Source organism: Electrona antarctica, assembly GCF_951216825.1.
Source record: "Electrona antarctica genome assembly, contig: scaffold_40, whole genome shotgun sequence".
NCBI lineage: Eukaryota > Metazoa > Chordata > Actinopteri > Myctophiformes > Myctophidae > Electrona > Electrona antarctica.
The window spans coordinates 917,752-930,137 of NW_027638523.1; the positions used below are offsets into that span (position 1 = coordinate 917,752).

The 12,386-nt window shown below is 40.8% G+C and overlaps 3 protein-coding genes across 3 annotated transcripts in view; all 3 read right to left on the minus strand.

Moving 5' to 3' along the window:
- The window catches only part of LOC306917984 (uncharacterized protein), a gene marked incomplete at its 3' end in the record, with an annotated part of 316,989 nt that overhangs the window by 234,076 nt on the left and 70,527 nt on the right, over window positions 1-12,386 (minus strand). The window lies entirely within an intron of this gene.
- Window positions 4,162-5,094, minus strand: LOC306918004 (cysteine/serine-rich nuclear protein 3-like; the record flags this gene model as incomplete). The annotated part of the gene is made up of 1 exon (XM_079530902.1): window positions 4,162-5,094. A coding segment is annotated over one exon (933 nt), but the record flags the coding sequence as incomplete, so codon positions are not given.
- Window positions 10,337-11,269, minus strand: LOC306918005 (cysteine/serine-rich nuclear protein 3-like; the record flags this gene model as incomplete). The annotated part of the gene is made up of 1 exon (XM_079530903.1): window positions 10,337-11,269. A coding segment is annotated over one exon (933 nt), but the record flags the coding sequence as incomplete, so codon positions are not given.

Below are 12,386 nucleotides of genomic sequence, written 5' to 3' on the forward strand. Positions count from 1 at the left end.
TACATAAAACATTACAGTGCAGAAGAGAAAGAAAAACTCAATCAAATGCAGTGGGAAACAGAACAGTATTTCATTGTGATGTAAAATAAATAAGAGTGCCAGCATACCTGCTGTTTTCTGGGAGTTCTTCCACATGTGGTGCATAACAACTGCTGGTTTATAATAAACCTTAAAAAGCAGTATAGTAGTTAATCCAAAAATGACTTACTCAGTATCTGGATAAATATGTACAATCTAACTATTGAATAAGTGGATATGAATTAATTGTTACTGCAGCAGAGCCATTCATCTTGAGGATTTCTCCACATTATTTCAGTAACATCAGAACCAAGGAGAACCAGCTCTGGTGAAGAAACAACTGCTCATACTGTGATTTACATCCCATTTATCTTAATTTATCTTGGAACACTTACAAACCACAGATAAAAAACAAATCTTGACTTTAAACATTTATTAAAAACAAGAAAACGGAAGTAAAACAGTTAGGCCTATTTGTTTCAAACAATATGTATAAATAGTAGACAAGCCTTCACATCTTGTCTTTTACAAGTAGCCTATATACAGCACCCCTTGTATTGTATGTGTTAGGTTGTAATGTAGGTTCAATTTGTTTCCACTTTAGTATAGAAGACAGTGGTCTGGTTTCTATACAGGACTGGAACAGCAAATAAGTATATTGTCAAATCAAAGTCTCATATTCTATTGTGCGCTATTGGTTTCATTTCATTTCTTATCTATATTTACAGTGAAATCCCATTGTGTAATGTGTAGGCCTGTGTGCAGAAACATGTGTCCATAGTATTAATAAATGATCAGGATAAGTCAAGATAAATCAGGATATATCATTATACTTATTCAATTATATCCTATATTAATTATTTGTTTGTTCAGTAACAGAGGTTACTGTCTCCATATCCAGTCATATAAGTCATAGTGAAACTGGAAGGGATTGAATGAAAATACACTGAACAAAAACATAAGCTGATACATTTTTGCAGGGTTCTCTCTCAATATGGTGGTGATGAATGCACTTTTATTCAATGTTTTTCAAATGCTAAATAATGAACAAACCCCACATTCTTTCCCCATGTTAAAATGTACACATGCTAAATGATGATGGCTGATGCTTCATTCACTATATGCATTCAAATGCAGAGATTAACGTGTTAATGGTCACTCGTTGTCTGGCATTGGACAGATCACCTGCTAATGATCACATTTTGGATGAACTGAGACCATTTCACACCTCTTTGACTCTGATGAGTTTCAGCAGAACTACAGTAATAGGTCTATCATCACATGGAACTGTTATCACTCTTTCAGCTTTCTAGTGTGCAATGTTTCAGGTGTGTTAAAATGGCTATATGTTCTTGTAACAATCATTGCTATTATTGTTTGTGGTGACAATGTTAAAGTGCAATGTTTACTTACAGTGAGTGCACAACATGCTGCTGTTTGTTTTAAAAGGCTTTATACCCTGCTGTATATCAGTGGTTCCCAAACGTCACGCCAAGGACCCCCAAATAGACACTAATTTAATAGCCTTTACTAATACATATATAGGACATGGATGGATGGAAACATGACCGCAAGGACGTTCTATCTAGTATACAATCAATAAATGTAGAGATATAAGTTAACTGGAAAATATGAATGTTTTAAAACCTGTTCTGGGCCATATTTAAGAACGTACACAACGCATATTTCAAGGTAACACGTTTTATTTCAACCATGTTTACAACTTAAAACATATATCAATAGAACAATTATTTACAAAATGTATTGTGCTAATTTCTTCTCAGTTGGAATGCAGCCAATGATGTGAACATAACACAATGTCTAATATAACATGTCTAATATAGTATAATGTGCAAGGGAATAATACATACAATTAGAAATGCTTATTTTAAAACAAAACTACATAACACATTACAGTGCAGAAGAGAAAGAAAAACTCAATCAAATGCAGTTTGATGTGATGTCATATACAGTACTGGTATGTACAATATAAACTTGCAAGTGCAATATTAAATACAAAATGTAAAATAAACACATGAAATGTATATAATATACTAATATAGAATCACAGTCTGTTGTGCAGGTGAGAGACAACACTTAGCAGCAGATAATATCACACATGTAAGTGTATACATAACATCATCTATTAGCAGCACTGCAACAGCAGTGTGTATAGTATATAGTCATATAGTAACAGTCAGTGATAGTGCATGTGTTCTTACAGTATAACTACTAAGAGTACTGTGATCACAAATGGTACACCCCATGGGTCACACATGATCTCAGTTTCAGTTGACTGAAGTGTCTTAGGTAGCATAGTGTCCTGTCTGGATCAGTGTTGGCCGACATCACCATATTGTGGCGTTGTCATAGTCAAACATGTACTGTACACAAAATCCAATACCAATAACTGGGAGTGCATTACATTTGCAATGGTTGACCCCACAAACACCTTGAGACGGTCATAGGTGAGGCATGGTGATGAAGGGATGGTCCAACACCTGGTCAGGTGTTATCCTCCCCTCTGGATCCAGATGAAGCATTCGTTTCAACAGGTCCATGAAGACGTCACAAGATGTTTCATCAGCATCGCAACGCAGGGAGGAGAACACTTCTTCCAGTGAGCAAATCACACATGTAAGTGTATACATAACATCCTCTATTAGCAGTTCTGCCTTTAACTCCTGCACTGTGTAATACTCCTCTGGTTCCTGGAAAACACAAAACAAAACATTTTTAGTGATCTGATTGAATGACGTGCAAAGACAGCCTATTCTTGAACATTTCAGAGATGAAGTTGTTACTCCAATATTAGTTGCAGTCATACCTTAAATCTCCATGTATCGTCTTCCTGAATGAAATAGCTGCAGGTTGTTTGTCCAGCATCCAAGAGGGATTGCTCTGGCATACCAAGTGTCAAGAGGATGGATTGAACCTGTAGAAAAAACACAGGATATTTCACATATTGAGAATATTTCATTAACAGTGTTAGGCTATAACTATGGATTAAAGAGTACAGTCAGGATGCATGTAGTAATGTACAGTGCATCAGCACAATACTCACCACATCATATTCAGTCTTCCCGCCAAAGAGATCACGGAACAGCATCCCATTAACCACCATACAGCCCAGTGACCACATGTCAAGTGCCTCTGTGATCGGGAGGCCCAGGAAGAGTTCTGGTGATCTGTGGGTTGTAAAAGAAAAGGATAATGTTAGCAACTTTCAAGTTTCTTCAAGTTCTCAATTGCACTCGTTACACTTTCCATTTTAATATTTGTTTGCATTGAGCTTTCAGTGAAGCAGATAATAAGGCTCACCTATACTGAAGAGGAGGTCTGATCCTCCGTTGCTTGGTCTCAGAGACAGGAACGGCCAGACCAAAGTCAATGAGTTTGACTTTGAGGGGTTGTTGTCGTTGGTTCACCAGCATGATGTTGTCTAGTTTGATGTCTGTGTGGATCAGACCGATTCCCTTCAGGGCCTGGAGTGCAATGGCAAGCTGCAAGACAAGAATAAAGAGCATGATCAGAAATTCAGAAATTCAACTCAGTATCTTTGTATCAATATTTTTTCCATTACTTTAAAATGTAATTGTCAAAGCCATACCTGCTGTATGATGCATCTCGTCTCCATCATGGACATATGGACATGTCTCTCGTTCAAGAAATCCAGGAGATTAACATCCAGAGACTCAAACACCATGCATCTCAATCCTTTATGCACAAAGCTGTCGTAAAATCTCACTGTTCCACACGTGTCAGGGTCCAGGACTTTCATCATTTGCAACACAGCCATCTAGGAATACAAGAAAGATTTAGATTAGATAACTTAATGATAAATCAGAGCCAAATATAAAAATCTTCAAGAACAATGCTATTGCTTACCTCATGTGCTGCCAATTCATCGTGATTGTGGCGATTCTTCAATATCTTGATGGCCACTGTGTCACCGGTGAACGTGCTGATGGCTTTGGCCACCGTCCCAAAGCTTCCTTCCCCCATGAAGCTCTGGACCAGGTACTGGCCTCTGTCCAGCAGGTCCATCTCAGACACCATGTAACTCTCTGGACCGTCCGAGTGTTGGGAGGAGCTGGAGGTCACCATGACCAGTGGTGTTGGGGACGGGACATCAACAGAGTTGAACACGCCGTCCAGCTTGTCTCTACGGTCAGGCGTATCATCTTGTAGTAGCCTCTCTAGTTCTAGCCTCATGGCGGTGTCGATGTAGTGGGTCTGCACGCGTCTGGAGTTGAACTCTACGCGTCCCTGAATGTTTGCGCAGCCGTCTTTAGTGCAGCATGGGAGGCATGCGTCCATCTGGCACTTGATTCCTGCCAGACTGCATTCACAAGTCTCTGGCTCACAGAAACCCTGGCAATTGCATCCAGAGTCCTCCCTGAAGACACGCAGGGAATGCAGCTGTCTCTTCTCCTCTTTGTCAATGTGCTTCACACCTGCTGCTTGCAGGAGTGCCTGTCTGTGCTTGTAGGAGTACGGCTGCAGGAAGCTGTTCCCATCCTCCAGCTCGGCGTCGGTGATGTGGACGTCAGTGTCTCCGTCTGGGACCTGGTCTGCAGTCAGTCGCTCATATTCTCTCTGGTCAATGATAACATTGGCCATCAACTGGTGTCTCAAAGCCTCAAGCTTCTCCTCTCTCCGTCTCTCTCGTAGTCTCTCTCTGCGCCAACTCCGTTGTTCCAGGGCGTGCTCTGCCATTGTGTATCTGCGGAGAGTGCTGTGCCTGTGCAACATGCCCAGACTGGCACCCCCGCGAAAGGGTACGCTAGTGAAACCCTGGCATTGTGGGAAGTAGAACACCGTCACCAGATCAAAGCGCACGTTGCTCTGCCTCCCTTCCAGCTTTGGCCTCTTCAGAATAGACTGGATGGGTTGACTGGCAGCAGGTGAAGCAGAACCATTAGTTGTAAAGTCCTGGCTTTCTGAGGAGCTGCTCTCCCCATCAGAATCCCATTCCGTGGAGGCAGGAGAAGGCAGGGACGATGATGGAGGTGAGGAGTAGAATGGATCTTCATCGTCGACCTCCTCAAACTTTCTTTTCAGAATACCTCTCATGACTCGACGGTGGCGCTTGACTCACGACGGAATCAAATATAAAGGAGAGCTGGAAAAGTAGACGTTTCGGACTGGTTGGTCCTTCCTCAGGCAAGATTCTGTTAGAGAATGATTAGTTGTGCTGGAGCCCTGGTTTTATGTGTTCCTAATGGTGGGCGTGACTCATAGTCATTCGGCCAATTAGCTTTGTTGATGGGTGTGGTTTACTTGGCCATTGTTTAATTCCGTCCAATCAGAATCAATGGGTGTGTGTTCTCTTGTTCTGGTTTCTTTCATTTGTAGTGTGGTTTTTGTAGAGGCAACATGTCTTTACTGGAGAATCAGTAATAATTATAATAGACTTCCCCCAAGTTACAGGTACAAGCTCGACTGGGGGGACCTGGGGACTTCAGTGCAATGCACCTACATATGTTGCGACCGAAGGTCGCAACATATGTAAGTGTATGTAAGTACATTGCAAGGAATGAGTGCATTCGCCATGTACTTGAAGGAAGCCTAATCCAATCACTCTTAGATTATCTCCAGTTTAAGTTTAAGAGTTTAAGTTTACCTTGTTGTTGTAGGACTTTTGGTTTATTTAGCCTTATTGGGGTTAATTCACCCCATGGCTCCATTTCAACAAAGACAAATTTACATGTGTTTCTCTTTTGTTTCCTGAGCCCGGTGTCTAATGGCCCATTTGGTGTCAGTGACACCTCTATGCTTCTTGTCCCAGGCTGGTTTGGAATGTGCTAATGTGTCCCCTATTCAAAGTCTGATTTCCATTGAGTGTTGGCTTTGTCTATGTGGCTGGGGAGTTTTGGTACAAAATCAGAACAACTTGTCTAATATTTTGGCATGTTTAATGCAGCTCTAAGGTATATAATGACATAGTAAAATGTTGAAAATGAGTGGAATGCCCCTTTAAGAACTGGTTTTCCAGTTAATCTGGAGAAAAACCATTCAATGGTCGAAAACAGAGTCCACTTGAACATAACAGTCCACTTTGGTTGAACAATATTTAGTCTACTAGTCTAGTGATCCATTGAGGAGTTTCTTAAAGTCAAAGCAGGAGCCAGCATAAATATAAAATAACGTTATTGGTATAGCAAATTCCAACAAGGCATTTCAATGTGCTTTGCACACATCAGGAAACATATATAAAATCATAACTAAAACAAAAATACATAAAACATTACAGTGCAGAAGAGAAAGAAAAACTCAATCAAATGCAGTGGGAAACAGAACAGTATTTCATTGTGATGTAAAATAAATAAGAGTGCCAGCATACCTGCTGTTTTCTGGGAGTTCTTCCACATGTGGTGCATAACAACTGCTGGTTTATAATAAACCTTAAAAAGCAGTATAGTAGTTAATCCAAAAATGACTTACTCAGTATCTGGATAAATATGTACAATCTAACTATTGAATAAGTGGATATGAATTAATTGTTACTGCAGCAGAGCCATTCATCTTGAGGATTTCTCCACATTATTTCAGTAACATCAGAACCAAGGAGAACCAGCTCTGGTGAAGAAACAACTGCTCATACTGTGATTTACATCCCATTTATCTTAATTTATCTTGGAACACTTACAAACCACAGATAAAAAACAAATCTTGACTTTAAACATTTATTAAAAACAAGAAAACGGAAGTAAAACCGTTAGGCCTATTTGTTTCAAACAATATGTATAAATAGTAGACAAGCCTTCACATCTTGTCTTTTACAAGTAGCCTATATACAGCACCCCTTGTATTGTATGTGTTAGGTTGTAATGTAGGTTCAATTTGTTTCCACTTTAGTATAGAAGACAGTGGTCTGGTTTCTATACAGGACTGGAACAGCAAATAAGTATATTGTCAAATCAAAGTCTCATATTCTATTGTGCGCTATTGGTTTCATTTCATTTCTTATCTATATTTACAGTGAAATCCCATTGTGTAATGTGTAGGCCTGTGTGCAGAAACATGTGTCCATAGTATTAATAAATGATCAGGATAAGTCAAGATAAATCAGGATATATCATTATACTTATTCAATTATATCCTATATTAATTATTTGTTTGTTCAGTAACAGAGGTTACTGTCTCCATATCCAGTCATATAAGTCATAGTGAAACTGGAAGGGATTGAATGAAAATACACTGAACAAAAACATAAGCTGATACATTTTTGCAGGGTTCTCTCTCAATATGGTGGTGATGAATGCACTTTTATTCAATGTTTTTCAAATGCTAAATAATGAACAAACCCCACATTCTTTCCCCATGTTAAAATGTACACATGCTAAATGATGATGGCTGATGCTTCATTCACTATATGCATTCAAATGCAGAGATTAACGTGTTAATGGTCACTCGTTGTCTGGCATTGGACAGATCACCTGCTAATGATCACATTTTGGATGAACTGAGACCATTTCACACCTCTTTGACTCTGATGAGTTTCAGCAGAACTACAGTAATAGGTCTATCATCACATGGAACTGTTATCACTCTTTCAGCTTTCTAGTGTGCAATGTTTCAGGTGTGTTAAAATGGCTATATGTTCTTGTAACAATCATTGCTATTATTGTTTGTGGTGACAATGTTAAAGTGCAATGTTTACTTACAGTGAGTGCACAACATGCTGCTGTTTGTTTTAAAAGGCTTTATACCTTTAGACATGGATGGATGGAAACATGACCGCAAGGACGTTCTATCTAGTATACAATCAATAAATGTAGAGATATAAGTTAACTGGAAAATATGAATGTTTTAAAACCTGTTCTGGGCCATATTTAAGAACGTACACAACGCATATTTCAAGGTAACACGTTTTATTTCAACCATGTTTACAACTTAAAACATATATCAATAGAACAATTATTTACAAAATGTATTGTGCTAATTTCTTCTCAGTTGGAATGCAGCCAATGATGTGAACATAACACAATGTCTAATATAACATGTCTAATATAGTATAATGTGCAAGGGAATAATACATACAATTAGAAATGCTTATTTTAAAACAAAACTACATAACACATTACAGTGCAGAAGAGAAAGAAAAACTCAATCAAATGCAGTTTGATGTGATGTCATATACAGTACTGGTATGTACAATATAAACTTGCAAGTGCAATATTAAATACAAAATGTAAAATAAACACATGAAATGTATATAATATACTAATATAGAATCACAGTCTGTTGTGCAGGTGAGAGACAACACTTAGCAGCAGATAATATCACACATGTAAGTGTATACATAACATCATCTATTAGCAGCACTGCAACAGCAGTGTGTATAGTATATAGTCATATAGTAACAGTCAGTGATAGTGCATGTGTTCTTACAGTATAACTACTAAGAGTACTGTGATCACAAATGGTACACCCCATGGGTCACACATGATCTCAGTTTCAGTTGACTGAAGTGTCTTAGGTAGCATAGTGTCCTGTCTGGATCAGTGTTGGCCGACATCACCATATTGTGGCGTTGTCATAGTCAAACATGTACTGTACACAAAATCCAATACCAATAACTGGGAGTGCATTACATTTGCAATGGTTGACCCCACAAACACCTTGAGACGGTCATAGGTGAGGCATGGTGATGAAGGGATGGTCCAACACCTGGTCAGGTGTTATCCTCCCCTCTGGATCCAGATGAAGCATTCGTTTCAACAGGTCCATGAAGACGTCACAAGATGTTTCATCAGCATCGCAACGCAGGGAGGAGAACACTTCTTCCAGTGAGCAAATCACACATGTAAGTGTATACATAACATCCTCTATTAGCAGTTCTGCCTTTAACTCCTGCACTGTGTAATACTCCTCTGGTTCCTGGAAAACACAAAACAAAACATTTTTAGTGATCTGATTGAATGACGTGCAAAGACAGCCTATTCTTGAACATTTCAGAGATGAAGTTGTTACTCCAATATTAGTTGCAGTCATACCTTAAATCTCCATGTATCGTCTTCCTGAATGAAATAGCTGCAGGTTGTTTGTCCAGCATCCAAGAGGGATTGCTCTGGCATACCAAGTGTCAAGAGGATGGATTGAACCTGTAGAAAAAACACAGGATATTTCACATATTGAGAATATTTCATTAACAGTGTTAGGCTATAACTATGGATTAAAGAGTACAGTCAGGATGCATGTAGTAATGTACAGTGCATCAGCACAATACTCACCACATCATATTCAGTCTTCCCGCCAAAGAGATCACGGAACAGCATCCCATTAACCACCATACAGCCCAGTGACCACATGTCAAGTGCCTCTGTGATCGGGAGGCCCAGGAAGAGTTCTGGTGATCTGTGGGTTGTAAAAGAAAAGGATAATGTTAGCAACTTTCAAGTTTCTTCAAGTTCTCAATTGCACTCGTTACACTTTCCATTTTAATATTTGTTTGCATTGAGCTTTCAGTGAAGCAGATAATAAGGCTCACCTATACTGAAGAGGAGGTCTGATCCTCCGTTGCTTGGTCTCAGAGACAGGAACGGCCAGACCAAAGTCAATGAGTTTGACTTTGAGGGGTTGTTGTCGTTGGTTCACCAGCATGATGTTGTCTAGTTTGATGTCTGTGTGGATCAGACCGATTCCCTTCAGGGCCTGGAGTGCAATGGCAAGCTGCAAGACAAGAATAAAGAGCATGATCAGAAATTCAGAAATTCAACTCAGTATCTTTGTATCAATATTTTTTCCATTACTTTAAAATGTAATTGTCAAAGCCATACCTGCTGTATGATGCATCTCGTCTCCATCATGGACATATGGACATGTCTCTCGTTCAAGAAATCCAGGAGATTAACATCCAGAGACTCAAACACCATGCATCTCAATCCTTTATGCACAAAGCTGTCGTAAAATCTCACTGTTCCACACGTGTCAGGGTCCAGGACTTTCATCATTTGCAACACAGCCATCTAGGAATACAAGAAAGATTTAGATTAGATAACTTAATGATAAATCAGAGCCAAATATAAAAATCTTCAAGAACAATGCTATTGCTTACCTCATGTGCTGCCAATTCATCGTGATTGTGGCGATTCTTCAATATCTTGATGGCCACTGTGTCACCGGTGAACGTGCTGATGGCTTTGGCCACCGTCCCAAAGCTTCCTTCCCCCATGAAGCTCTGGACCAGGTACTGGCCTCTGTCCAGCAGGTCCATCTCAGACACCATGTAACTCTCTGGACCGTCCGAGTGTTGGGAGGAGCTGGAGGTCACCATGACCAGTGGTGTTGGGGACGGGACATCAACAGAGTTGAACACGCCGTCCAGCTTGTCTCTACGGTCAGGCGTATCATCTTGTAGTAGCCTCTCTAGTTCTAGCCTCATGGCGGTGTCGATGTAGTGGGTCTGCACGCGTCTGGAGTTGAACTCTACGCGTCCCTGAATGTTTGCGCAGCCGTCTTTAGTGCAGCATGGGAGGCATGCGTCCATCTGGCACTTGATTCCTGCCAGACTGCATTCACAAGTCTCTGGCTCACAGAAACCCTGGCAATTGCATCCAGAGTCCTCCCTGAAGACACGCAGGGAATGCAGCTGTCTCTTCTCCTCTTTGTCAATGTGCTTCACACCTGCTGCTTGCAGGAGTGCCTGTCTGTGCTTGTAGGAGTACGGCTGCAGGAAGCTGTTCCCATCCTCCAGCTCGGCGTCGGTGATGTGGACGTCAGTGTCTCCGTCTGGGACCTGGTCTGCAGTCAGTCGCTCATATTCTCTCTGGTCAATGATAACATTGGCCATCAACTGGTGTCTCAAAGCCTCAAGCTTCTCCTCTCTCCGTCTCTCTCGTAGTCTCTCTCTGCGCCAACTCCGTTGTTCCAGGGCGTGCTCTGCCATTGTGTATCTGCGGAGAGTGCTGTGCCTGTGCAACATGCCCAGACTGGCACCCCCGCGAAAGGGTACGCTAGTGAAACCCTGGCATTGTGGGAAGTAGAACACCGTCACCAGATCAAAGCGCACGTTGCTCTGCCTCCCTTCCAGCTTTGGCCTCTTCAGAATAGACTGGATGGGTTGACTGGCAGCAGGTGAAGCAGAACCATTAGTTGTAAAGTCCTGGCTTTCTGAGGAGCTGCTCTCCCCATCAGAATCCCATTCCGTGGAGGCAGGAGAAGGCAGGGACGATGATGGAGGTGAGGAGTAGAATGGATCTTCATCGTCGACCTCCTCAAACTTTCTTTTCAGAATACCTCTCATGACTCGACGGTGGCGCTTGACTCACGACGGAATCAAATATAAAGGAGAGCTGGAAAAGTAGACGTTTCGGACTGGTTGGTCCTTCCTCAGGCAAGATTCTGTTAGAGAATGATTAGTTGTGCTGGAGCCCTGGTTTTATGTGTTCCTAATGGTGGGCGTGACTCATAGTCATTCGGCCAATTAGCTTTGTTGATGGGTGTGGTTTACTTGGCCATTGTTTAATTCCGTCCAATCAGAATCAATGGGTGTGTGTTCTCTTGTTCTGGTTTCTTTCATTTGTAGTGTGGTTTTTGTAGAGGCAACATGTCTTTACTGGAGAATCAGTAATAATTATAATAGACTTCCCCCAAGTTACAGGTACAAGCTCGACTGGGGGGACCTGGGGACTTCAGTGCAATGTACCTACATATGTTGCGACCGAAGGTCGCAACATATGCATACATTGCAAGGAATGAGTGCATTCGCCATGTACTTGAAGGAAGCCTAATCCAATCACTCTTAGATTATCTCCAGTTTAAGTTTAAGAGTTTAAGTTTACCTTATTGTTGTAGGACTTTTGGTTTATTTAGCCTTATTGGGGTTAATTCACCCCATGGCTCCATTTCAACAAAGACAAATTTGCATGTGTTTCTCTTTTGTTTCCTGAGCCCGGTGTCTAATGGCCCATTTGGTGTCAGTGACACCTCTATGCTTCTTGTCCCAGGCTGGTTTGGAATGTGCTAATGTGTCCCCTATTCAAAGTCTGATTTCCATTGAGTGTTGGCTTTGTCTATGTGGCTGGGGAGTTTTGGTACAAAATCAGAACAACTTGTCTAATATTTTGGCATGTTTAATGCAGCTCTAAGGTATATAATGACATAGTAAAATGTTGAAAATGAGTGGAATGCCCCTTTAAGAACTGGTTTTCCAGTTAATCTGGAGAAAAACCATTCAATGGTCGAAAACAGAGTCCACTTGAACATAACAGTCCACTTTGGTTGAACAATATTTAGTCTACTAGTCTAGTGATCCATTGAGGAGTTTCTTAAAGTCAAAGCAGGAGCCAGCATAAATATAAAATAACGTTATTGGTATAGCAAATTCCAACAAGGCATTTCAATGTGCTTTGCACACATCA